Source organism: Lithobates pipiens, unplaced genomic scaffold (genome assembly GCF_037356315.1).
Source record: "Lithobates pipiens isolate NorthernLeopardFrog02 unplaced genomic scaffold, aLitPip1_a1.2 Scaffold_8, whole genome shotgun sequence".
NCBI classification, from domain to species: domain Eukaryota; kingdom Metazoa; phylum Chordata; class Amphibia; order Anura; family Ranidae; genus Lithobates; species Lithobates pipiens.
Genome location: NW_027507903.1, coordinates 559,083,632 through 559,110,311, shown reverse-complemented (window position 1 = coordinate 559,110,311; position 26,680 = coordinate 559,083,632). Strand labels below are relative to the sequence as shown.

At 42.8% G+C, this 26,680-nt stretch overlaps 1 protein-coding gene across 1 annotated transcript in view; it reads left to right on the top strand.

Annotated features, from left to right (window-relative positions):
• The window catches only part of RASAL3 (RAS protein activator like 3), a 76,908-nt gene that overhangs the window by 24,476 nt on the left and 25,752 nt on the right, over positions 1 to 26,680 (top strand). Inside the window, exons 5-13 of the mRNA XM_077470016.1 lie at positions 4,564 to 4,634; positions 6,456 to 6,576; positions 7,895 to 7,993; positions 8,091 to 8,615; positions 8,747 to 8,891; positions 11,120 to 11,264; positions 13,549 to 13,785; positions 19,244 to 19,445; positions 20,452 to 20,543. Of these exons, the coding sequence (XP_077326142.1) occupies positions 4,564 to 4,634; positions 6,456 to 6,576; positions 7,895 to 7,993; positions 8,091 to 8,615; positions 8,747 to 8,891; positions 11,120 to 11,264; positions 13,549 to 13,785; positions 19,244 to 19,445; positions 20,452 to 20,543 (1,637 nt within the window). The remainder of the gene's footprint in view (positions 1 to 4,563; positions 4,635 to 6,455; positions 6,577 to 7,894; positions 7,994 to 8,090; positions 8,616 to 8,746; positions 8,892 to 11,119; positions 11,265 to 13,548; positions 13,786 to 19,243; positions 19,446 to 20,451; positions 20,544 to 26,680) is intronic.

The window sequence follows — 26,680 nt, the reverse complement described above, 5'->3', positions numbered from 1 at the left end:
AAAACTGTTATATTGGCAGGTTATTTCTCATACACAGCATATACATAGCACACATTACAACCTAAAACACATTCTACTATTCCTCCTGAGTATGGCAATACCACGTGTGAGACGCATAAATTACACATATCATTTCTTGACTACATCTTACACTTTTGAAGGCCCTGGACAATGGAAATACCCAAAAAATGACCCCATTTTGTAAAGAAAACAAGCCAACGTATAATCTATGAGGCATAATGAGTCTTTTGAACATGTCATTTTTTTCTACAAGTTTTTGGAAAATGTGTAAAGAAAATGAAAATGCATTTTTTTGTTTAAATTACACCCCAAAATAGATTCTCCTACTCCTTCTGAGTACAGCGATACCACAAGTGGGAGACTTTTACACAGCCTGGCCACATAGAGAGGCCCAACATGCAGGGGGCACCATCAGGTGTTCTAGGGGCACACATGTGAAATCTAATTTGGCTACCTATTAGCCCCTGTACACACGGTCGGAAATTCCGACGGAAAAGGTCAGTTCAGACCGTGTTGTTGGATAATCCGACCGTGTGTGGGCTACATCGGACTTTTTCCGTCTGAATGTCTGACCAACAAAGTTTCAGAGCTGGATATAATATTTTCTGACAACATGATCCAATCGGACCTTGTCCAAGCGAACAAAGTGGCACACACAGGGCCGCTGATAGAAATCATGGGGCCCCGTACAGCCTACCTGACGGGGCCCCCTTCGGCTCCACCCCTGGCCTCGCCCATGGTCCCTTCTTCGGCCCCGTCCTGTCCCAGCTCCTCCCCAGACCCCCGCCTTGAAACAAAGTGCAGGTTTTTCTACAAGTGATAGGCATGGCTGGCACTGTCTGCAGCACATTACGGCATTGGCGGCATGGGTGGCACTGTCTGCAGCACATTACGACATTGGCGGAACTGTCTGTAGCACATTACGGCATTGGCGGCATGGGTGACACTGTCTGTAGCACATTACGGCATTGGCGGCACAGGTGGCACTGTCTCTGCAGGCAGACAGTGCCGCCAATGCTGTAACGTGCTGCAAACAGTGCCAGCCATGACACTAATGGCATAACGCATGTGCTACTTGCTGACAGTGCACCCATGCCGCCAATGACATATTGTGCTGCAGACAGTGCCACCCATGCCGCCAATGGCATAATGCCATTGGCAGCATGGATGGCACTGTCTCTGCAGGCATCACATGCGTTATGACATTGGCGTCATGGGTGGCACTGTCTGCAGCACAATATGGCATTGGCAGCATAGGTGGCACTGTCTGCAGGCAGCACATGTCTTATGGGCCATAACGCATGTGCTACCTGCAGACAGTGCCACCCATGCCACCAATGCCATATTCTGCTGCAGACAGTGCCACCAATGCTGATAATACCATAATGTATATACGCTGCTGCATCAGTAGTAGATCTTGAATTCCCCCCAAGCAAGCACACACCTGTGTCATTTTTAGCTGGGCTCCATGAGGCACTTCTTCCCTGATCCTGCCTGGACTGGAGTGTCCACAAATGATTCCATTCAGATGCAATGTCAATGATGCCAGCTACTTATTTTTTGTGTTCTGCCACCACCGCTCGCCTCACTGACACTTCTCGCAAGAGGAGGGGGAGGAATCACTCCACTGCGCCAAGGGGAACAGCACGATAGAGGAGGCACTGGCTGGGACTTGAGCCACAGCCAGCATGAAGAGCGGGTGCAGAAGAGGTATTCTTCCGCACTCGAAATAGAGGAAATAGTCCCTCCCCTGCTGCCACCTAGTCTGCAGATAGCTATCTGCACAAAAAAAAAAACGTAAAAAAAACCAGGGGGTGGTGGGGGCTATTTGGTTGGTAGTTGAGCCGGACAGACTCTGATCGGCCATGGCTGGAGGATTTTTATTTTTTTTATATTAATTATTTATCTGCTCAGCTTGCCCGGGCCCGGTACAACAGGGCCAGTTGTACTGGCCTATCAGCGGCCCTGGCACACATGCTCAGATCAAATTACGACACCAAAGCTATTGGCTATTTTTTTTTTTTTTTATTCGTTTATTGAGTTTTAGAGCCAGTTGTACAGAGTAAACAAAACATTTCGAAAAACACAACAGGTTGGCTCTGTCATACACTTCGTTGCAATGTACAAGCAGTAAAAGATATGAAATCGTATGTGAAAAACGTTTAGTCGCCTATACAATGTGCACATCTGCTGACCTGCATGGACGTACCGTGCTATCTGTGGCAAAAGAGCTAGCTACCAGGGGGTTTCCAGCATCCTAGGGACGCCCCTCCTAGAGAGTAACATTATAGATCAGCTGTTCCATAGCTAGTCGGTCCATGCTGGTCCGTACCAGCACCGCGGGCCTACATGGCCGTGGCCCGGCGGGCCAAAAAAGAAGAGATAGATACAGAGTAGCAGAGGAGGAAAAAGAAAGAGAGAGAGGAGAGGAGAGAAAAAAAAAAAAGGGAAGGGGGGGAGGGGGGGTAAGGGAGAGGGGTAGGTGTAGGTATCAGAAGGGACCACACAGGGGGACTCCAGATCCATCCATGAAAGATGGCCAAGGGCCTGCTTCCAGCTTCCCAGATTAACGCGCCAACATAGGCATCAGGCGGGTGCCAGGTCGGCCGCAGCGGCAACCTCCCGCAGGTATGTCTGAGTGCCAGTGAAGTACCTCCAGGGTCTCCACTTCTCACAGAACTTTTCCTCAGTATTGTAAAGGGTGGCGGTCAGTTCCTCCATCCGGAGAACATAATTAACTTTAGAATACCAGCTATTGGCTATTAGCCGCAACGTAGTCCCGTTCCACCGAATGAACGTCCTCACGTTCCGAACTATCGAATTTTCCGACAACTTTGTCCAACCATGTGTATGCAACACCAGTTTTGGACAAAATCCGTTGGAAAAAATCAGATGGATTTTGTTGTCGAAATGTCCGACCGTGTATACAAGGGCTTACACTTTTGCGAGGCACTATAGTGGCATGGATGAGAACTGATGTGGCATGGATGAGCAAGAATGGGAATGGATGAGCCATGCATGGGGATGACTGAGTATGGATGAGATGACTGAGCATGAATGAGTATGGCTGAGTAGGGCCAGGTATGGCCAGGTACGGCTGGGTAACGCTGGGTATGGCTGAGTACGGCTGGGTACGGCTGATTATGGCTGGGTAGCACTGGGTATGGCTGAGTATGGCTAGGTATGGCTGGGTATGGCTGAGTACAACTGGGTACAGCTGAATACAGCTGAGTACAGCTGGGTACAGCTGAGTACGGCTGAGTACGACTGAGTATGGCTGGGTACCGTTGGGTATGGCTGAGTACAGCTGCGTATGGCTAGGTACAGCTGGGTACGGCTGAGTACAGCTGAGTATGACTGAGTATGGCTCAGTACGGCTGAGTACGGCTGAGTATGGCTGGGTTTGGGTGAGTATGGATAGGATGGCTGAACATGAATGGATGGATGAGTATTGCTAAGTATGGATGGATGGCTGAGCATGGATGGATAAGTATTGCTGAGCATGGGTGGATGAGTATTGCTGAGTATGGATGGATGGCTGAGCGTGGATGGATTGCTGGATGAGTATGAGGCTGCAATGGGCACAGATCAGCGCTGTGGACACTACAGATCTAGCCCACAGTGCTGCTGCACCCGATCTCTTCCCTCTCCCCTCACAGTGTACCGATTGGTACAGAGAGAGGAGAGAGGAACCGGACATTATCGCTCCATCATTTGCTATCAACGGCCATTTACCGTGATCCGTGATGCGCCGGGTCCGGATATTACCGAGAGCGGGATTCTGGGAGGACGTCAATGTACACCCTCCCAGAGTTATCGAGACGTGCTGTAGCCGTCATTCGGCTATGGCGAGGTCATTAACTGGTTAAAATGGTACATTTTCTCATATTAAACTTTTGATATGTTTTCTATTTTCTATTTGTGAATAAAATATGAGTTTATATGGAGATGGAGAGTTTATGTAGATTTTACACAGTGCTCCAAGGTTTTCGGGAACTGGGGTTGTAAAAGCTGCAACCTACATGAAACTCCTCATAAGCAAGCACTGATGAATCAGAACATCTTGAACTATTGCTGCACATTAGGATTCTAGTCTGACTAAATACCCAATAGCATAAGTGTCTCTAATTTGGAAGGACTGTCTCTTGTGCAGCCTCAGTTGCCCCTCTTTTTGGTGAGATGTGTACATCTCTATACAAAATGTACTATTTTACTATCAAAAGTTTTACACCATTTTAAACCTTTAATCCAACATCTGTATCACTGCATTTCTTATTTTGAAAAGCCAATATAAAGGGCAAATTAGAGTAAAAAAAATCTTTGTATGGGTCAGCTAATCATTTTCTGTATATTAGATCTGTATGATCCATATAACCAGGGCCATGGCAATGCACATGGTCTTTGCCTACATACTATGTGCTAAATTATTTCCCTCTTTATAATTCCAGAAAGTTGGGAGGCATGCCCAACAGCAGTCCTATCTCTTACACATTGTCTTGTATTCTTTTAGTAGTAACTTACATTTTTACTCTAATTTGGAAGGGTTTGATTTTGAAAAGGAAAAAGAAGAACAAGAAAAAAACAAGCTCTTCACCACTTCAACCAGATGAGAGGTAATCAGTAAACATTATAACACTAAACAAAGGGACCTCTATTTCTTAGGGACAACTTACCAAGACATCAGCTTTGGACATAGTTGTCTGCATTTTAAACTGGCTTCTGTGTTTTCTACAATAAATTATATTTAAACCTAATAACAAAAATGTATATATTCCAGCTTACCAGTCCTTAGTTGTGGTGGCTGCTTTAACTAATTTTTTTCAGGCTAAGAACATTTTTGCAAGTACAGAAAAATACCTGTTGGTCTTGTCAGAAATCCAGTGTCTTGTAACTTTATGTGCACTTCACTGAAATCTCAAACAATGTTATTAGCCTTGCCAGTTGTTGTTTATGAACTGCAAATCTCAATAACCTCTATGTAATAGAGATAAGGAGAGAAGTGGGTGTTTGAAGACCCAGTAGCCTAGGGTGACAATACTGCTCCTCTGTAGATACCATCTGGTAAGTGATCGTTGCCATATTGGGCAGGAAGATAAAAATAAAGGTAAAAAAAGCCTATAGAATTTAATAAAGCCACCACATCTAAGGACCGGTAAGCTGCAATAATGATGGAAACTATAGTACAGCTTCTATTGAGGGAGGAGGGGGGTACCTGTTAAATAGGCTCTTAAAATCTTTTGGACATATCTGATGGATTTTGTAGTGCATCTGGATTTCACGCATGGTGCTTTTCATTTATGGAAGCTATACTACAACTTCTATGAATGAAGGAGAAGGATGGAAAGGTCAGGCATAGTCAGCATTTTTTCTGCCCCCTGCCTCACCTGGGGAAACACATATGGTTTAGTTAAGATGGTTTAGCAGATGGTAAAAGGTTTTGATATGCAACTATATAGGCTCTGTCCTCCTTAAGGATCATGCACTATTTATTGTGGGGCAATAGAAGATCCATAATAAGGCTAATAGAATGTTATAATTTTTATTTTTATGCTGAAGCGAAACTGAGACCCCTCCAAGTGTTTTACAGATCCTGAGGAAGTGAGGTATTTGGAACCCACAAAAGAGGCCATGACATAACTGTTGGGATCCTCCCTGCTACTGTTATCTAGGATCTTAAAGTCACCTGATGTGACTAAAACAAAAGATGTATATATTGTCAGAGTAGGGTGGGAAAGCCAACGTTATACTGTGATACAAGTGTATTTTAATGTCAATACACTGAAGATCTGTAAATAGGCCATGTGTGGCACTAATGTGAATACATTTTTATAATTTTAATAGTGGTGTATATTATTATATGCATATTTTTATGCACCCATAAAGTCCCATTTCTAGTGTGTTCTTATGTTCATAGTCGGCGCTCTTGTTGAGGGCTTATGACAGGCCCAGTGGCTCCTACTATCCTCCACAGCATTGGAAGCTTACCACTGCAGGGATATGGGGGGGGGGGGGAGGGTTAGAGTAAAAAATATATAAAATAAGAGAGCAGTCACCAGGACAAGGGACAATTCCCATCCAATGTAAGTACCATGTCTTGTGCTGCATAGTGCTACTTTGCAAAGACTATCCAATTATGTGTAAATGAAATTTAAAAAATAAATAAAATAAAACTAGATTTTTGTTGGCACATAATTGGAGGATTAAAGTCAGCACAGCTTAATTTATTTCAGTAAGTGAAAATTCACTTTGCAAAGTGATTATTTATTTTGAAAAGTGAAGATGCTCTACTTATTTAGCAAATCAATCGAATATGTCCCAGTTATGGTACACTAAACACCAGCCAAATAGAGTGAATTGTGTCAAATGGCAGGAAATTGTGTAGTTTATAAAGTGAAATGAAGAGTTGATAATAAATTCTCTTTTGTTTAATCCAGGAGTTTGCATGGGTCCCATGAATCACTGGGTTGTGTGGAAATTCTTGACCTGAATAACGAGAAAGATGTGATTATACGGGCTCTACATAGCAGTATTCTGGGGGAGCAATTCTGCTTTGAGGTGAATATAACAAGATCTCATTTTAGGGCTGTTTTTCTTTGAAATTGTGACAGCCAACCAGAAATTTAAAGAACATTAAAGAACATTCAAAGACTCCTGTGTGGCAGTCTAAACAAGATTCAGATCCATTTACTATGTTATGTACAGGCCCCATACACCAAAACAAAAGTGTCTTAAAGCTCCCTTGGTTCAGCCAAATTTCCCTTTATTTGTGCCTCACATGCTTCCCCTCCCAGAAACTACAACAAAAAGTGTGAGGATCCTAGCAGCAAAGTCAGGTCTGCCAGTCTAAATAGAACTGGATGGGGCTACATATGGCCAGCTGCTGATTTAAAGGTCACAAGCTGACAATGCTGATAGCCATGACCCCTGAAACATCTCCCCATCCCACTGTAGTGCAAGCAGGCACAGCCTACATAAAAGGACAATTCTGCACTGACTTCTGGAGCAGTGCAGCAGCATTGTCCCCACATCCCTGTAAACTGCATGAGATGGACTTCACTGGCTGGATCAACTGATATATGCAGGACTTTTCAAGGAGGACTAAAAGAAAGCTGGTCATACGCTGTTTTGTTCAGCCTGCAGGTTAAGAGCACAGATGGATGAATTCTCAGGGCTACTGTATCCTGACAGGTGCCACCACCGGTTGTCAGTACCCAAACAGCAGCTGCATCGGGCACCAATTGAAACTTGAACAGTGTATAGCACACTTAAGTGGAAGGTCATAGTTTTATTTTAAAGTAGGGAGATGATTAAAGGCTAATAACTGCTGGCGGCTGTTTGCAAAAGGTTATTGCTATATTGCAATAATGGAAGTAGAAAATGCCCCAGCGTCAGCGGGAGTAAAAAAATTGCATAGTGCCTGTAGACAGTAGAAGGAGAAATAGTGCCTCATTATTGGTAATAGTGGAAGGAATAGTGCCTAATTGTTTATATCAGTGGGAGGAATTATGCCCCATTGCTGGTGTCAGTGGGAGGAAAGGTTCCTCACTGTTGGTATCAGTGGAAGGAGTAGCGCCCGCTTGTTGGTGTCAGTGGGAGGAATTGTACCCCAGGGGCCAGATAAAGACAAGCAAAGGGCAGAATTCGGCCCATGGGCTGCAGTTTGAAAAGCACTGCTATAGTGGAGCTTACACAATGGACCTTAATTATGAAAGTGTGTAAAACAAGCATTATCTGTTGCCCATAAAAGGTAGGTTCATTCTTTTATTTTCAAACCTAGACTGATAATTCAAAAGGTTACATTTAGAAACACAAACTAGTTTACTTTAAAAATTAGTAAATTAGACAATGTCAAACAATCCTACATGTCTCATAGGTCATCACCTCCAAATGCAGCCGCTGTTTTGGATGTTCATCTGTTCTAGAGCGAGACCGATGGATTGAAAATCTTCGCAGAATTGTGCAACCAGATAAGGTGAGTAAGTTTGTCAGTGTTTATTCAACCATCGCCTGAGTGTTTTAAATATAATTTGTCAGGTTCATAAACCCATTTATATTTTTGCTTTGCCTAGGATAATTTTGAGCGTGAAGAGTCCTCTCTCAGTCTGTGGATCCATGAAGCCAAAGGTCTTCCCAATTCAGGTCCTAGCTCTCGTGCCCTTTACTTCTGTGAGGTCCATCTTGATGGCTCTCTTTATGGCCGAACCTCAAGCAAAGCACCTGAGTCTGGCGTGGTGTTCTGGGGAGAGAGCTTTAACTTAAAAGACTTGCCCCATTTTTCAGGCCATGTTGCTCTGCATCTTCTCCGAGAAGGGAAAGGAACCACTGGTGTGGGAACTGTAACACTGGCTTTGGAAGGAATGCGGGAAGGAGTTGAGAGATGGGTGCCTCTTGGTGGAGAGGTGACACTCAGACTAAGAGGAAGGTACAGAAAGCTCTGTGTTCTTCCCCTGGTGCAGTACAAGGAATTTGCAGAGTATCTTACCTGGAAGTACCTTAAGCTAAGCCGAGCAATGGAGCCCATTCTGAGTGCACGGGAGAAAGAAGAGCTTGGAAGATCACTGGTCTATGTCCTGCAGAGTACTGGTCAGGCCAAGGTGAGATCGAAGCTTTTCAAAATGTTTAAATAAAACTATATGATAGCCATTTTCATACTTAAAATGGACATGTATAGGATCATCAAACTCACTAGATGAGACTTTTTCTATTCCTGTGCACTGTTTTGCAGGAGTTCCTGGTGGACCTCGGTACGGCTGAGCTTACACGTTCTAACTTCCAAGAATCATTAATATTCCGTGAAAACACTATTGTCACCAAGGCCGTTGAAGAGTACATGAAAATGGTGGGACAGATGTACCTCCAGGAGACACTTGGTGCGGAGAATGAAAGCCCTCACTAGGCTACACTTGTTAAAATAAAGCAGGCTTCATGAAATGGGGAATAGAGCTCCATTTGCTAGTAGTCAGGGCCAGAATAATTTAAGAGAAGAAAGAGCTCAGCTTATAGGAAGTCTTACTTTGGGTGAAAGAATGACAAATTCAGCAAGTTTAACCATAAAAAAACTTGCATCTTCGATCAGGATCCTTAATCTCTAACTGATTCTCCGGGAAAAAATAAAAACAATTATGAAGCAAGCTCTAATTTGCTTTAATGGGGAAAAAAATATTTCCAGATTCCCAAAAGCAAACAGATTAGCCTTTTGGATCAGCCAATGATGTTTCTCTCTTTGAATACATACTTCTTTAAAAAAATATCTTGCCAGCCTAAGAAACTGCAGACTAACGTTGTGCGTGGTTATTAAAGCAAAACCCCACTGTATCTAAGCACCACAAACTGAAAACAGGAAGGAGGGTGTGCTTAGCTAAGAAAGCCCCTCCTCCCCTTCTCAAGGTGAAAGAAAAAAATAACTATGAAGACTCCTGGGATGTATGACATCATTTTGGTCTAGGCCAGAAACCAGGAAGCAACTGAAGAAATGTAAAAAAAAGTTTAAAATGAATAAATAAATGATACCTTTCTACCTTCACCGCCCCACCTCTGCACCTCGTCCAACCAAAGAGTGCTTTGCATTCATTCAGTAGATGCAAAGCATTCTCTGACTGGCGATTATGCCAAGCAGCCGACCAGAATGCATCAGGCTAGCCACTCAGCATGGAAGACAAGTGGAGATCACTGTAGTAGCAGTGTCTACTTCAGTGATTTCCAGCTTCCAGGGGCATTGGCCAGGTATGGTATGTACATAGTTACATTAGTCCCATATACCAGTGTGCCAATGTAACTATGTATAAAATATCCATACATGGAAATCCTCTTAAAATATTGTTTTTGCACAAAACAAATGCAGTTCTGTATGTTTGTGAATGTTCTCATTTACACAGGCCATGATATATCTACCATAGTAATAGTTTGTCACATTGAACTGGACTTTTTTTTTAATGCTGATATTTTCTAGCTCATCCAAGCCACTTCTTCAGTTCTATTGAGTGTGAAGAACACACCTCCTATCCTGTTCTTGTACAAAAACATCTGCCTTTATATGACGATAGTTTCAAGGTATATGTGCTACCTGTGTGGATATAAATTCTGGGGTATTCTCTTGACACATATTAGAGCTGAAGAAGTGGCTTGGGCAAGCTACAGAACTTCTTCAACATTACATTACAGTTGCATGTGATTAACTACTACCAAATACAGTTCTGTAATTATTACGTGAAGGGTTTGATCCCTTTTTAATTATATGTACCAATCTTGCTTTGTGCAACTTTATTGATCCCAAGCCAGTAATAAAGAATCTTTAAATTTACGAATGATGTCTTACATTAGAAACAACATTCAGTTCAGGATTTTGAGAACTCATGGGTGTAAACCTTCAAGTTCAGGTTGATTATCTTTATTGATTTTCTCATTATTTCTGAACCATACCAATGTTAAAACCTAACTCCAGGCACAATTTAATTCAGTGGTGTACATATAACCTTAGCTGCTATGGGGCCCGGTGTGGGAGGAGGCCCCCGCTAGGGAGTTTGTGGAGGCAACAGATGCATAAAATCAATGTGCTTGTAAAGATAATGTAGATACTGTGCCTTTAAACCCAATCCTCTGAAGTCCCTATTCTAGAAGAACTGTCAGCCAGATGCACAGAAAGTCTTTAGGATCATGCTGTAGTCACAGATCTTACCTGTTCTCACCAATTGTGAGAAAAACTATTTTCTTTGGAGCTTCTGGTCATCCTGCCCAAATCTCTGATAATCAATCAATATAGAGATGCATTCATTTCTGTCTTTTAAATCTGCCTGGAAAATAGACATTTTCCAAATTTGTCCAGGCTAACAGTGAAACAGCACCCTAGTTCCAAATATAAGTTTAATTACCTGATTCACAGAAACGTTTTTTTCTCAAGGGGTCATTTAAAAAGTAATTGATACATAAAGGTTTACTTTGAGTAAAAAATATTGATTTCTATCTGGCAAATTAAAAACTATAAAATATTCCTTGAGGTTTCTTTGTTGCTTCTTACTTTGCTTGCACTTATAAAATGTATTATATCACACATGAAAAATATGTCCTAAGATAATAAATAGGAATCTTTTTTTGTCCGCAGGCCCTTTTGTCTCTCGCATATATGCCTCAACAGACAGTCATGAAGTTGACCCCCTGCGCTGTTCCCCAGAAGAGCTAAATGAGAACAAGGAGCATCTGTGGCAAAGCTGTGAGGAGGCTGTGCAGAGTATTCTAGAGTCACAAAGGTACGTTCCACCATTGTCCCTCTCTTACTGTAGAGATGGACATCATCCTAAAGAGTGTTAGAATATCCAAGTGATGACCCAAAGCTGGAAAATTTGATTCAAACTTGCCCTGCAAAATGACATTGTTTTGTTAGTTATCGGTTGATTGAAGTAATAGGAACCCAGCACTTACCCCATCACTGGAGGCTTCCCCCTGCTCGGCAGTGGAGGCCTCTCGTTCTACTGCTCTCTATCACCCACGGCTTCCCCTGCTCGGCGGCCTCCCATTCTCCTGTTCTCCATGGTAGTGGTAGTGGTGGCTTCCCCCTGCTCAGCGGCCTCCCGTTCTCCTGCTCTCCATGGCAGCTGCAGTTTCCCCCTGATCTCCACTACGGTTGCAGCTTCCCCCTGCTCTCCACTGCAGCTGCTTCTGTTTTTCTCAGCGGCCAGCCGGGAGTCTTCTCTTTTCGTCCAATTATAAAACGGTTCTCACACCCACTTCTGATTGGCTGGATTGAGAATCAGTGTTTCAACAGCGAATATTCATTCGCTGTTGTAACACACCTGGGTGGGCTCCAGGTTGCATGCTCTGCGACTCGAGTCCACCCTAGTTTGAAGCCTATTAGAGATTCTGGCTCTAATCAAGTGCTTCAAAAAAAAAAATCCCCTGCCGCTGTAATTCATGCACCTGTTGCCCCAGAAACGGCCTGGACGCATGAATAGGGGGTGGCCGTGGCGGCCATGGATAGATTCATGCAATGCATGAATTTATCCATTATGCATATAGGGGGTAGCGTGAGAGAGGGGGCGGCACCCGGGCTCCCCTAATGGACGAGCGCCACTGGTGACAAACCTTTCACCAAACAGTAAGTGAGGGAAAATTCCTAACAGGGGCAGCTTTTGAAGATTTTCCTTGCTTCCTGATTTGTAAAACAGTCACTGTCCATGAGGGAAAACGCAGTGACAGAGCCCCTGATGTTAATTAATGTGACACAAAATTCTTTCTGCAAAAAAAGCCTTCTATTGAACTCAGCCTTCTCCAAAGTTCAAAATTCTGTCTTTTTTTTTTTCTGCTGCTGTGAGTGCAGTGCAGTGTGGTAGAAATAACAAACTCAGTCCCGATGCAATGAAAGAATTTGTATTGGAATAATGTAGAGACAGTTCACAAATAACGCGCTGGGAAGACTCACAGTTCCAACAGCAGGTAGAGAGCAGAAAGCAGCTGTACTGACTGCATCTGTAGAGAGGGGAAGAATGCAGATTGGCAGAGAAGTTGCGAGCCCTACGCTTTCCCTCCTCATCAGGAACCATTCAGTGCCACTAGTTCTGTCCCTTGTCTATCAAATCGCAAATGCGTATGAAACCTGGGAGCCAGGACCTTAAAAAGGCTCTGCCTGACCCAAGATAGCTACCAGAGTCACATGGGGTGGCAGCATCCAATGGACTAGCTTCCTTAGTGACCCTGGAAACCATAGAGGAACCCTGTTCATCCTGACTCCAATTGTAGTGCAGCTGCAGAAGAGCGCCACCTGCAGTGAAGAAAGTAGATTGCATCTTCCTACAGGGTGGTTATGTTTGTTCTCCATAGTCCCACTGTATGTATGTATAAGCTTAGCCACCCTCTTTTGCTCACTCTTGAGATAGACAAGAGACTATGGATTATGGGATTTGTAGTGTGCAAAGAACACTGCTCAATCCAGAAAAATGGAAGTAAGGGGGGAAAGGTGGACGGAGGAAGTTACAAGGAGGCAGTTAGAAACTATTTAATGAAGAGTAGGTTACCGGGGCATTAAGTAGTGGATGTATATAGATTATTTTTTGAGAAAGAGTACATTGTTTAGTGTTACTTTAAAACTCAACAGAGGCTCTTATCCTTTCATAATACTTCAAAAACCTAATGAGAATAGTTTGGGCTGGACATACACTTTAAGGCTGGGTTCACACTATTGCGAATTGGATGTGGATTTCTCCACATCCAATGCACATGTCAGGCTCTCAATGGAGCCGGTTCACACATCTCTGGAGCGGCTCCAGAGCAAATTGCATAGGACTCCTTTGCGTCTTCTGGTCCATTTCAGGTCTGAATTCAGCCAAAAATTCAGACCGAAATCGAATCTGAAATGATGAACAGGGACGCACCTGACCCCTGCTGTGAGGCGCTCCGTACAGCAGAGTGAATCCAGCTTAATACCTGAGTACGCTGGAATTATTGTCCCTCTTTTCTAACATTCTATTTCCACCTTTCTGTTATGTAAACAGCTAGTAAAAAGTACTCATTCTATCTTTCTTTTTTTTCTAATTACAGGTCTTTTCCTCCAGAGCTACTGGGTGTTTTCTCAAGCTGGCAGGAGAAAGTAACTATGTGGGACAGACCAGAGTTGGGTTCTCAGATGGTCAGCGCTTGCCTCTTCTTGCGCTTCCTGTGTCCAGCTATCCTCTCCCCAGGTCTATTCCACATATCTCCTGAACATCCCAACCCTCTTGCTGCACGTGCTTTGACCCTAGTAGCCAAAGTCCTCCAAAATCTTGCAAACTTTACAAGGTGAAAATTAACACTGCATATTATCCACATGTAAACCAGTCATGATCTAACAAATTAATGGTCAAGTTTTAAATGCGAAACTGAGCTTAAAGTAAACCATGTTTGGCATCATGTCTTACGTCATACAATTTGCGTAAGCAAACAATTTTTTTGTGAATCTGTTGCAAATTTTCTTCCCAGAGGATTCTTCCGTTAACAGCACTTCCTATTTCAGGCTGACAAAAGTAAGCTACTGTCTTGCAATGAACATGAGCATAGACAGTCTGTCATGCAAGCTCTTTCATTTGACCATTGAGCTGTCTGAAAGGCCCCATTCATTGGAATTTTTAAATGTAATCTCCTAGAATTTTTATGTTTTGCATGTTAGGCATCTCTGCATTATCCTTTGGTAGATATGGTCTATAGATATGGTAGGTATAGCGGTAGAAAGGGAGTTTACACTCTAATGCCGCATACACACGATCGGAAATTCCGCCAGCAAAAGTCAGATGAGAGATTTTTCGATCGTCTGTAGCAATTCTGATGCGCAAAATTCATACGCATGCTTGGAAACAATTCAACGCATGCTCGGAAGAATTGAACTTCATTTTCTTGGCTCATCGTAGTGTTGTACGTTACCGTGTTCTTGACGGTCAAAAGTTCCATTAACTTTTGTGTGACCGTGGGTATGCAAGCCAAGCTTGAGCGGAATTCCGTCGGAAAAACCATCGAAGATTTTTCCGATGGAAAATCCGCTCGTGTGTACGCAGCATAAGGCTAAACTATAGTTACAATTTTGATCAACCTTTCTCATTAGTAATGTGATATCAAGCCCTGTCCTCTTCAATGAAAGTAATTGTAAAGGAACCAGTTATTTTAAAAAATAACATGTTATTCTTACCTGCTCTGTGCAATAGTTTTGCACTGAGCAGCCCTGATCATCCTCTTCTGAGATCCCCCACCAGCACTCCTGGCTCCTCCCCCCGTTGAGTGCCCACCATAGCAAGCCACTTGCTATGAGGGCACTCATGCAGTCTTTCTCCACAAAGCATGCCTCACCCCCAATTCCTGCTTATTCTCACTGGCTGTGATTGACAGCAGCAGGATCCTATGACTCCCACTGCTGTCTCTGGGCCAATGAGGAGGTAGAGAGTGGAGAGAGCCGCTGCTCTTCTGCACAGTGCTGGCTCAAGATTGGGCTCAGATAAGTATATGGAGGAGCTGAGGGGGGAGCTGCATGCAAAAGGTTTTTTACCTTTGTGCATAGAATGCATTAAGGTAAAAAAAACCTTGAGCTTTTACAACCACTTTAAACTTTCAACTAGAAGAACCGCAATGGGCAGTAGAGGCTCTGGGATCTGATAGTTCAATACGAGCAGCAGGACAGCAGTGCCAAAATAAGGGTTGGGCCTAACCTGGACTCGAAGAGAAGTCAAGACCATGGGGGAGCATTACTAAACCTGGTGCACTCAGAATCTGGTGTAACTGTACATGGTAGCCAATCAGCTTCTAACTTCAGCTTGTCCAATTAAGCTTTCGCAATAAAACCTAGAAGCTGATTGGTTTCCATGCAGATTTTGCACTCTTCAGGTTTAGTAAATAACCACCCATGTATACAGCCTGGGCATAGAATCTAAGCTTCTCCATAGGGATTGTGTTGAAGACAAACACAAGTGCTTACATGCAATACATGGTGGGGGAGGTTTACTAATACTAGAAAGTGTAAAACCTAGTGCAGATCTGCAAAGATACTAATTAGCTTCCAGGTTTTATTGTCAAAGCTTAATTGAACAAGCTGAAGTTAGATGCTTTATATTGTTATGGGTTGAAAACATACATAAGGAGACAGCTCCTGATGAAGCGCATTTGTGTAAAACATATGTAGAGCTACACTGTGAAGGGCTAGAGGTCGCACCGCAATTCTCTGCAGGTTTGGTGGCCCCGTATGTTAGTTTGAAAGCGTCATTTGTTTTTAAACTGGTTTTTATACTGGATATTTTAATGTATGTTTGGGAATATTAAAATACTACACTATGAGCAAAAATATTGTTTTTGGTTGGTGACACAATGCCGATAACTCTGGTACTATACCCAGGTGGAGTTGATTAGAGCAGTCTGGTCCTGCCATCTGTGGAGCTAACAGGTGCTAGGCCAGACCAGCTACGTGCGCCACCCACCCTGCCCCAAAAAAAGTTTTTTTAAGCATAGGTCACTGCACTATGGGTGAGTAGGGACTTAGGTAGAAATGCACCTACATCCTTTGTGTCACTGAGAAAAAAAGTATATGCCCATTGATGGTGTCTGGAAGACAAAAATTGTTCCTGCGTCCATCATATGTGACGTGCACCAGTACATTTAAGGTGGTGGGGTGGTAGGAAGCTGTCAGTGGGGTACAGGGGGGATATAGATGACAGGGGGTGGGGTGGTAGGAAGCTGGCAGTGGGGTACAGGGGGGATGATGATCACGGGGAGTGGGGTGGTAGGAAGCTGGCAGTGGGGTACAGGGGGATGAAGATGACAGGGGGTATGTTGGTAGGAAGCTGACAGGGGGGTACGGGGGGATAATGACATGGGGGGTGCATATGGCAGGGGGGGTGATGATGACAGGAGGATGCATATGGTGGGGGGGAACAGGGGGATAATGACAGGGGGATGCATATGACAGGGGGGTACAGGGGGATAATGACAGGGGGATGCATATGAAAAGGGGGTACAGAGGGGTTATTGACAGGGGGATGCATATGACGGGGGGTACAGGGGGGATATTGATAGGGGGATGCATATGACAGGGGGAGTACAGGGGGGATAATGACAGGGGGATGCATTTGACAGGGGGGGTATAGGAGGGATAAAGGGATAATGAAAGGGGGATGCATATGACAGGGGGTACAGGGGGGATAATGACAGGGGATGCATATGACAGGAGGGGTACAGGGGGGATAATGACAGGGGGATGCATATGATGGGGGGTAGAGGTGGATGAGGATAAAAAGTATGATGACAGGACTCGGGGGTAGGCTGGTGGGATGCCAGGAACAGGGGGGATGATGAGGAGTATGATGATGACAGGGGGACAGTAGGTGGTATCATATCATCAGGGCTGTGTGTGAAGTGACAGGCGGCTGGTAGCAGGGATCTTTGGGGTGCCCTCGGTTAGGGAATGGCATCACAGGATGCGTCAGTGTCGTGAAGCAGGACCGTAATGCTATATGTACCTTGAGACTCCAGCAGACTGGTTCCCCACGCTGATCGCAATGCCTGCTATGGCAGGTCCACCACTATGGCCGTCCATCCCAGATATGAGGTCATGGAGCTGCTCAGCCATGGCAGCCATTATCCACGCTCTGCACATGTTAGGAGATCCGCCGAGCGCGGGAGAAGGGGAGGGGCCGGAGGAGCACATAAATCTGCTCCCTGACCCAATAACTGTTGGATCAAGGTTGTGACAAGCTCCCAGCGCCTCCTCCTCTTCCTCCACGCTGCCCTTAAAGGATTACTACTGTCACACATTGTGATATGGAACCAGCGGCCGTGGCTGCCCCCTAGGCCACTGCCTAGTTCGCCTAGTGGTAGCACCAGCCCTGGGAGTGAGAGTGGTGATGCTAAATGCCTTTTACAAAAAGCGCTTATTGTTCTAGTAATAAACAGCATATCCCTCTGGCGAGTGTGTATTTCTACCATTGGTGAAGGATTGGCACTATTTTTCAAGCGTTGGGTGAAGGCTGAAGTGGAGCACTTTTATATGTTTTACACCCATAACAATATGAACTTTTTATTTTTGCTGTTCTGACAAACTTCAGTTTATGGCCACATTTTTGTGGACACTTATTGTTTTAGCACTGCATTTTTGTTAGAATTTGGGTATTGGTGAACCATATATCTACACTCATTCCACATGGCTGCTTAAATTTCCCTGTCTTTATTTGCCTATTTTTATTTTAAAGTTAGATGCTGATTAGTCACTATGCACAGCTGCACTGGATTTTTCTCTCTCCAGTTTTAGTAAATCAACCCCTATTATTGTTCTTCAGCAATGTTGCTACCCTAAGCACATTGAAAACCAAGTCAAGCTCACTTTAAGCAAACTTGTAGACCCAACACCCTGATACAGAGATGGCCACTAGAGGATCATTTGTAAATCTGTATATGATGTACCGTACCATTGTCTTATTATGGAAATGTGAGCATACCTGTGTATTCTTATTAGAAATCATTTATGGTCAAAGCAGGCTTTACAAACAGTAAAGTCTTGATAGTGACTATGCCTGCTCTACATTGTTCCACGAAAAGTTACCACTGTTTAAGATTGTATCTGTAGTGACTTAGTTTACCAAGAAGTTATAAAGAACAAATAGCTTATTGTGATAGCGGAACATAATGAAATATTAAAGGGATAAGCTCTTCCAAGAGCTGTACTTATAGTAGGCTGCAGTAGATTCAATTCACAAAGTATTAACATGTTCCTGACACTTGATAGAGCAGAAGAAGCTTCTAGGATGAATGGTGGAACAATTTCAAAATGACAAAACAAGGCCAGATGAATGTGACTGTCTTCTACTAGCTATAGCCACTAGCTAATAGCTATAGCATTATCTGCATAAGTGAGAATCTTTAAGAACATAAAGATAAGATTATTTATTTTTTATCTGTTTTACTGACATTCAAACCTAATAAGAAATAACAGTCAACTTGTTTGAAAAAAAGACAAAAAAAAAAAAAAAAGACCATTATCGTAGTGTGTTAGCTTGGTGAATTAAATGGTTTTGGGTTGATTTATTACAAGAACTTTAGAATATTCAGACAATACATTTTGTGCATATTCACTTCAATTATCCAGTCATGTGGAAAGCAAATTACTGTTTACATTTTTCATGTGCACGTGATTATATACTCAAAGTGAACAGAAATTTTCCATTCACAAATTGATCATTTAGGTGAATATTCACACAATTTAATTGCATGAAGATTCTTAAAGCCTTTTAGTAAATTATTCCAAATGTATTGATAAAGATAAATACTTATTAAAACACAGTGCATGAATTTCTTCCAGATCAAAAGTGGAATTGCAGGAAAATATTGAAAACCTCAATTTGTTCAATGTTGTGTTTAATCAAAATTTAAACATATTTTAAACATTCCTATTATAACTACACAAATGTGCTTCCATAATGTCTTTGACACAAGAAATCAGAGCAGGAGTGCCAATACTGTGGTGCAATTGGTCTCTATGTCATTGCACAGTGCTGCCATCCCACCAAGATTTAGGTGTTGGAATCTGATGGTGATAAGGTAGCTTTACAGAATGGGAGAACAAGGAGGACCTCACCAGTTTGGTGATTTTCATTCATAGTCCAATAAGTGGTTTAAAGGCAGGTTATAATGAATAGCAGTATTTAATATCATATCTATAACACTCGCAATTTGACTATCATAACAATACTGCAGGAAGGATTCTAATCCTATATGTTGAACTCCACAGGTTCGGAGAAAAGGAAGGCTACATGGCATTTATGAATGGCTTCTTGGAGCAGTATTGGGATGGGATGTCGATCTTCCTGCAGACAGTCACAGATCCGGACAGTGAGGTATCACCAGTTGGTTATGAGGGCAGCATTGATCTGGCCTATGAACTTGCTACACTCCACTACATGCTGTGTGGTATCTTTAAAGGAGTCCATCAGGTATATATTCAAATATCTTGAATACAATTGTTAAATACAGCATAGTAGCCTACACTCAACATTGCATATGACTAAATATGATTTGTTATTTGTTCCTTCCGTGATCTCATTGGTATTATATGCCTGCAATAAAGCCCACATTACATTGTATGTGTTTTATTAACCTTTAAAGTCCTGCATATTATGATTTTAACAGATTTCCCCCTGGCAATGGCTTAAAGTATCTTGTTCTCCTAATGGAAATGGTACATTTCCTGCTCTCCAACTCCAGTGCTCGATGCTTGCGAGTACAAGTAATGGCCACACATCCCAACTCATAGGTTAACTATGGCCTGCACAAGACAGTGTTGTCAAACTCTTGAACTGTGCATTAATATTTAGACTCACTGCCCAACTGCTATAATAGGGAAATGGAGAGGAGTCTATGAAAATGGCGGTAGTTAATGCAATAATGTTGATTTACTAAATTTACTAAACGAGTAGACCGTGTTCACTTAGCAAAGTACATTTTCACTAACTTAGTAAATAATGTAAAGATAAGTGAATGTGAATGTGAGTGTGAGCATCCATTTTGCTGGGACAGAGCACACATACGGTACTCTCCTGTAGATTACAGCATTCACAACAATTGTCTGTCTCTGGATGGTCATATGTTGTATCTAAAGCTGGCCATAAACTGTTAGTTTTTGCATTCAGTCACCACAATGGTGGAATCCCCATTTTGGTTATGTTCCTTTGACAGAAGTTAATCAAACCATTGACTGTCAAGCAGAGACAGCCACATTCTGAATGTAATTCAATCAGTATATGGCTGGTTTAAACCTTTGGAAAAAGTTTGGAATGCTAATGCCATCTGTGTCCCACTGGAAAGATTTCCATTGACTTCTTGTCAAACATTACGTTTCCATTAAGTATTATCTGAATTATAATAATAATGAATACCAGAGATTTTTACCATTTTAACTAGTCCAGAAATGTATAAAATATTTTGAATTCTGGTTTTCAGCAAACCAAAGATCAAATGGAGCCATTGCCCACAATCCTCAAGGCCCTAGCAGAAGGTTCTCCTGTCCCAGAATGCATCACCCAGGATCAGAGGTAACAGGCACAATATAGATATGGTTGGTGCCATTTTTGGTGAAGATAAAAGCTTTTAAAATCATAGTGGCCTGAAAACAAAGATAACATATTTCATCAACTTCTTTAAACTTGGCTATAATAAATCTAGGTCAATTTCAACAGATTAATAAAGCCTAATATTGTGTACTTTTCATTACTGTGAGCAGAAGCAGTGTTTGCATAGCTTGAAAAGCTGTCAGTCATTTTAACATTCAGTTTATTTTAAGTCTAGTCCAGACTCTGCTTACAACTATTTTTTAATTATTATTTTTTGCCTTTTCTACAGTTCATATTAGGTAAAAAGGTAAAAACTCCTGCCTCTACACTTTTGGTGTTATATGTTATGTATTGCACAAAACACAATCAACTTTGGATTTTCATCAATAGAGGTTGGAAACACATTGTTTTTGCCTCCCTCTGTTGGCCTCACCCCTCATTATTCAGAACTCTTTCCCATGTTGCTAGCTGTTACAATTTCTGGACAAATGTACAGTATTTGCACAGTAGACTGTGTGTTGTAACACCAGAGAATACTAAACACACCAAGGCCCCGACCACTGGTGGATTGTGGTGTACAAGGATGGCATTATTGTTACGATGAAGAAAGGCCTCTGCTTTCTTCTACTGGTCCTTTCTCTGCACTACAACCCATTTTCGCTGAAACCATATTCCCTCGTTGCGGAATAAATACTACCTGACCTGGCTTCCTACTACGTATTCCCAATCGAAATCTAGAGGGGTGGCGATTGCCTTCCACAAATCGGTAAACTATACTCTCTTAGATTCCACTTGGACCCTGACGGCAGAAATTAGTTTTTGAAAATCTCTCTTAGTGGCAAAACATGTACCCTGGCTAACATATACATCACTTACCAAGACCAAATAACTTTTACCATTCAATATCTCCATAAATTAATGGAATGTACCAAAGGGGTGATCCTTCTCGCTGGAGACTTTAATAATGTCCTTAATCCTGCATTTGATACTTCATTAGGCAGAAGCTCTAAGGGATTTCTAGTTCAGCATAACCTGATGGATGTTTGGCGCATCCTCCACCCTACGGATAGGGATTATTCCTTCTATTTTGCAGCTCATAAATCCTACTCCTGCATTGATTTTTTTTCTTGTAAAGTCATTATGCCTTGACATACTACCCTCAAAGTAGGATCGGCAAAATATTGTGGTCCGATTATGCGCCGGTGTATTTGTTTCCCTACCTGATCTGCCTGGTCTTGACTGGACATGCAGACTGAACGACTCATTATTGCAAGACGACCTGTGTTCTGCAGATATTGGGAACACTATTTCTAACTTAATTTCTGACCATGGCAATGACAATACCTCTGCCCGATTCAGTGGGAGGCATTAAAATGTGTGTTACGCGGGGTCTTTATTAAGCATGGCTCTAAACTTATACAAAACCATCTTGCCCAGATTCAAGAGTTGTCACTTCGGAGTGCGGATTTGGAATGCTCCCATAAGCATAACCATTCTCTGACCACATAACTTGCCTTATCTGATGCTAGACTTAAATTACTGCACTTGTTTGAACAGAAGACCCTGTCCATTAGGGACAAAACACATAAACTGTTCTATGTTGAGGTTAACAAGCAAAGCAGGATGCTGGTTAGAGCCCTCCAAGCTAAGAATAGCATTCCTTCTATTCCCAAACTTACACATCCTGATGGCCAGATTTTTCATCATCCTAAGGAAATAAATGAGCTATTTCGCTTGTTTTATGCCAGATTATATATTCTACCTACATGCCCTTCTAACATGTCATCAGAGGCTTTTCAATCTAAGATAGACGAGTATATCGCTACCACAGTGCTTCCGACTCTCCCTATGACTGTGGGGCAAGATCAAGAGCGACCCACAAGGATGAACTTGTGCTTGCAATATCCTCTCTTAAGCCTAATAAAAGTCCAGAACCAGACAGTCACTCTGTTTGTTTCTATAAATCCTTTCAATATTCCCTCCTACCGCTTCTTACAAAAACATATAACTCTATCTCCTCTGATTCTCCTTTCCCGAGACAAGCCCTAGAAGCTCATATCGTAGTATTGCCTAAGCCTGGGAAAGTTCCTACACTCTGTGGTAGCTATCGCCCTATTTCACTTATCAATATTTGCATCCACTTTTACTCCAACCGTCTTTTGCCATTGATATCTAACCTGATCCATCTTGACCAGGTGGGTTTTACCCCCAAAAGGGAGGCCAGGGATAATATCCTTAAAACCATTTTCCCGATGGAATATGCCCAAAAATGCCAAATACAAGCTTGCTTGATCTCAGTCGTTGCCGAAAAAGGCTTTCGATTGGGTTCATTGGCAATTCCTTGAGGGCACGCTTCAACAAGAGGGCCTTGAGTCTAACATCCGGGCTCTCTATGGAAACTGCATGGCGAGGATTAATTTTAATGGTCTATCAGACCCGAACTAGATTCGTAATGGAACCCACCAGGGAGGCCCTCTATCACTGCTATTATACATACTCACTATGGAACATGTTGCCATTGCCATAAGACAAAATCCTAATATTCAGGGTCTTTCTATCGGCTAATGTCATTATAAGTTATAACTCTATGCAGATGACCTCTTATTATATATGTTTCTAATCCTTATGTCTCTATGCCAGACATTGTTGAAGCATTCACGGAGTTTGACTTGGTAATTAACTTCAAAGTACATTACGATAAAACTGAGGCCCTCAACACATCCTTACCCAAGACTATTTTATCCCAACTTCAGTCTACATTTGGGTTTAAATGGCAGCAAAAAGGCTATTAAATACTTTGTACTCGAAATTCCTACCTCGTCTACCCTGGCAGATCTCAATTATATGCCCCTAGCGCAAACGTGTCTTAAATTATATGATAAACCGAGCATCTCTTGGTTTGGCCGTATGAATGTAATATGGACATTCTCTCTAAATTTCTATATATCTTCCGCAAGATTTTTTCCAGATGATCAAAAGGGCTATTCGAAATTTTATCTGGCAACATAAGAGGCCTATAATTGGCTTTAACATTTTAACACTACTCAAGATCAGAGGAGGTGTTGCTCTTCCTAACCTCTTGTTATACTTTCATGCAGCGTTACTAATCAGGATAATTGATTGGTACCATGGTAAATCCACTAAGTTGTGGATGTCATTAGAAAACGACATGATATCTCCTGACCTCACATCTCGACTGTGGACAAACCCAATACACTGACCCCCTACTGACTCACTGCCCCTCATGACTTCCGCTACGCTACGAATTTAGGACAATTACCTTACCAAAGATTTACTATCCTCAAGACCTAGCCCCTTGACCCCACTCTTTGGAATCACTTCTTTCCCTCCGACTTGTACTGATTCAAAATTTCTTTCATGGCAAAATTTCCTCTTTTGAGCCATACCCTCCGAGATGGAAAACAAATTCCCTTACCCCGGATGGTCTCCACCTGCCATAACCCTTCTGGGGCCTGGTTTCAACATACTCAATTGACACACTTTCTGGACAAAATACTGAACATTGACGAATGGAATAGGTCACAAACAGCATTTGAGTCGTTGCTGTCCCAATCTAGCAGACCAGAGCACTCGCTATCCCAGATATAACAGATTCTGGTTCAGATCTCTTATCAAGATGCACCACCATTCCTTTCAAAATGGGAACAGGAAGTGAATGTATCCCATGATAATATGGAATGGGGCAAAACATTGGTGCTTTCCTTTAAATTGTCTATCTCATCTCATGCCCAAGAACTAAATGATCAAACTGTGTCTAGGTGGTATCGCTGCCCTACTATTCTACATAAATTTGATCCTAATGTACCAGACAGACTGGAGATGCTTACAGGACCCTGGCACCATGACACACAGTTGGGGCACATGCCCACGAATTACCCGCTTTTGGGATAAAATTCTACATCTCTATGACAAACTTGTGGGGGACAAATTTCCAAATGAACACTGCATAACTGTACTGTCTATGCTGCCGGGCTCCTATAAGCAAATTAAGAAGAGCTTAATTTGTAATTTTTTGATGGCTGTCTCCTCTGTTATCATTAAATTAGTCCTCCTTTAGCTGATTGGGCTAGTGAAGTGGACAGGAGCAAATGCATAGAATGTATGGTAGCATGGGATGCTGATGAGAATGAGTCCCAAACCATTATGTGGACTGTTTGGTTGCATGTCCGGTTTTCTTATGACATTGATGTTTTTGTAACAGATACAGTTAATGATTCTTCTTCTGGACCCTCTCATGTGTAGATTGCTATGCCCCTCCCTTCCTTTACTTCCCCTCCCCCCTTTTTTTTCTTTCTTTCCCACACCTTCTTTCACTTTTACATACATAAGGTTATGGTGAGCTTAACTGTAGTACCACCACATTTTCAGGCCATATTTATCTCGCTTGGTTTCTCTACAACATTGTTTCTGGTGGACTATGGATTAACTATAATACAGTTACTATGCTCATTTTACCATGCCTTGGTGACCTATATTTTATTGTATTTATGCAGCACTTGTCCTCTTAATATTATTACGATCTCAGTGTATGCTTGTAAATTCATTGGAATTGGATTATTAATCTCATGATATCACTCAATATTGTTTAAGATTGTTTAAAACTGAATAAAACAGATTCATCATAAAACACAGATGGATCAGGGCTGAATTGGCAGATGGATTAGGACTGAACCTAAGCCAGGTAAACAGCATCAACTCAGTTGACACTGACTGCAATAGGCACATAGAAGCTGTCCCTAATGCAGGCATGTCCAAAGTCTGGGCTGCGTTCCGGTTTCGAATGGCCTGCCTGGTAATTTGGGCATGTATATCTTTTGTGGCCCCCAACGAATCCTCAAGCAGTGGGGGCCACAAAAGATATATATGCTGCCTGCCTTGGAGGAGACAGGGAGGGGGCGGGATAAGTGCCGTACATACAGGGAGAATTTCCTGTTTACACGGCGGCCTCCGTAATAGGAAGTCCCACCTCCTGCGCTGCCATTGGACGACTGTTCTGTCCATCATAGTAGGCGGGACTTTGTATCAAAGAGGCTGCTGAGAAAACAGATTCTCCTGTATGTAATGTGTTGGCGCTCATCCCGCCCCCCTCCCTTTCCCTCCGAGGCTGCAGGTGGGCATGAATCAGGCTGCACTGATGGCAATGGTGAGTCTGCATTCATGTCAATGGGGGTGCTGCATTCATGGCAGTGGGGGTGCTGCATTCATGGCAATGGGAGTAATGCATTCATGTCAAAGGGGGTGCTGCATTCATGGCAATGGGGGTGCTGCATTAATGTCAATGGGGGTGCTGCATTCATGTCAAAGGGGGTGCTGCATTCATGGCAATGGGGGTGCTGCGTTCATGGCAATGTGTGTGCTGCATTTATGTCAATGGTGGTGCTGCATTCATGTCAATTGGGGTGCTACATTCATGGCAATGGGAGTGCTGAATTCATGTCAAAGGGGGTGCTGCATTCATGGCAATGGGGGTGCTGCATTCATGTCAAAGGGGGTGCTGCATTCATGTCAATGGGGGTGCTGCATTCATGTCAATGGGGGTGCTGCATTCATGTCAAAGGGGGTGCTGCATTCATGGCAGTGGGGCTGCTGTGTTCATGGCAATGGGGGTGCTGCATTTATGGAAATGGGAGTGCTGCATTCATGTCAAAGGGGATGCTGCATTCATGGCAATGGGGGTGCTGCATTTATGTCAAAGGGGGTGCTGCATTTATGGCAATGGGGGTGCTGCATTCATGTCAATGAGGGTGCTGCATTCATGGCAATGGTGGGGCTGCATTCAATGCAATAGTGGGGCTGCATTTATGGCAATGGGGGTGCTGTATTCATGGCAATGGGGATGCTGCATTCATGGAAATGAGGATGCTGCATTCATGGCAATGGTGTGGCTGCATTCATGGAAATGGTGAGGCTACATTCATGGCAATGGTGAGGCTGCATTCATGGCAATGGTGAGGCTGCAGATGGGCAATGATTAGGCTGCATTGATGGGCACTGATCCCTATTTTGCTCCACAGTTCTTTACTTAAAATTTTAGTTTTCTTCCTGAAACTTCCCTCTTAAAGTAAAGGTGTGTGTTATATAGATATGGTATATCCAAA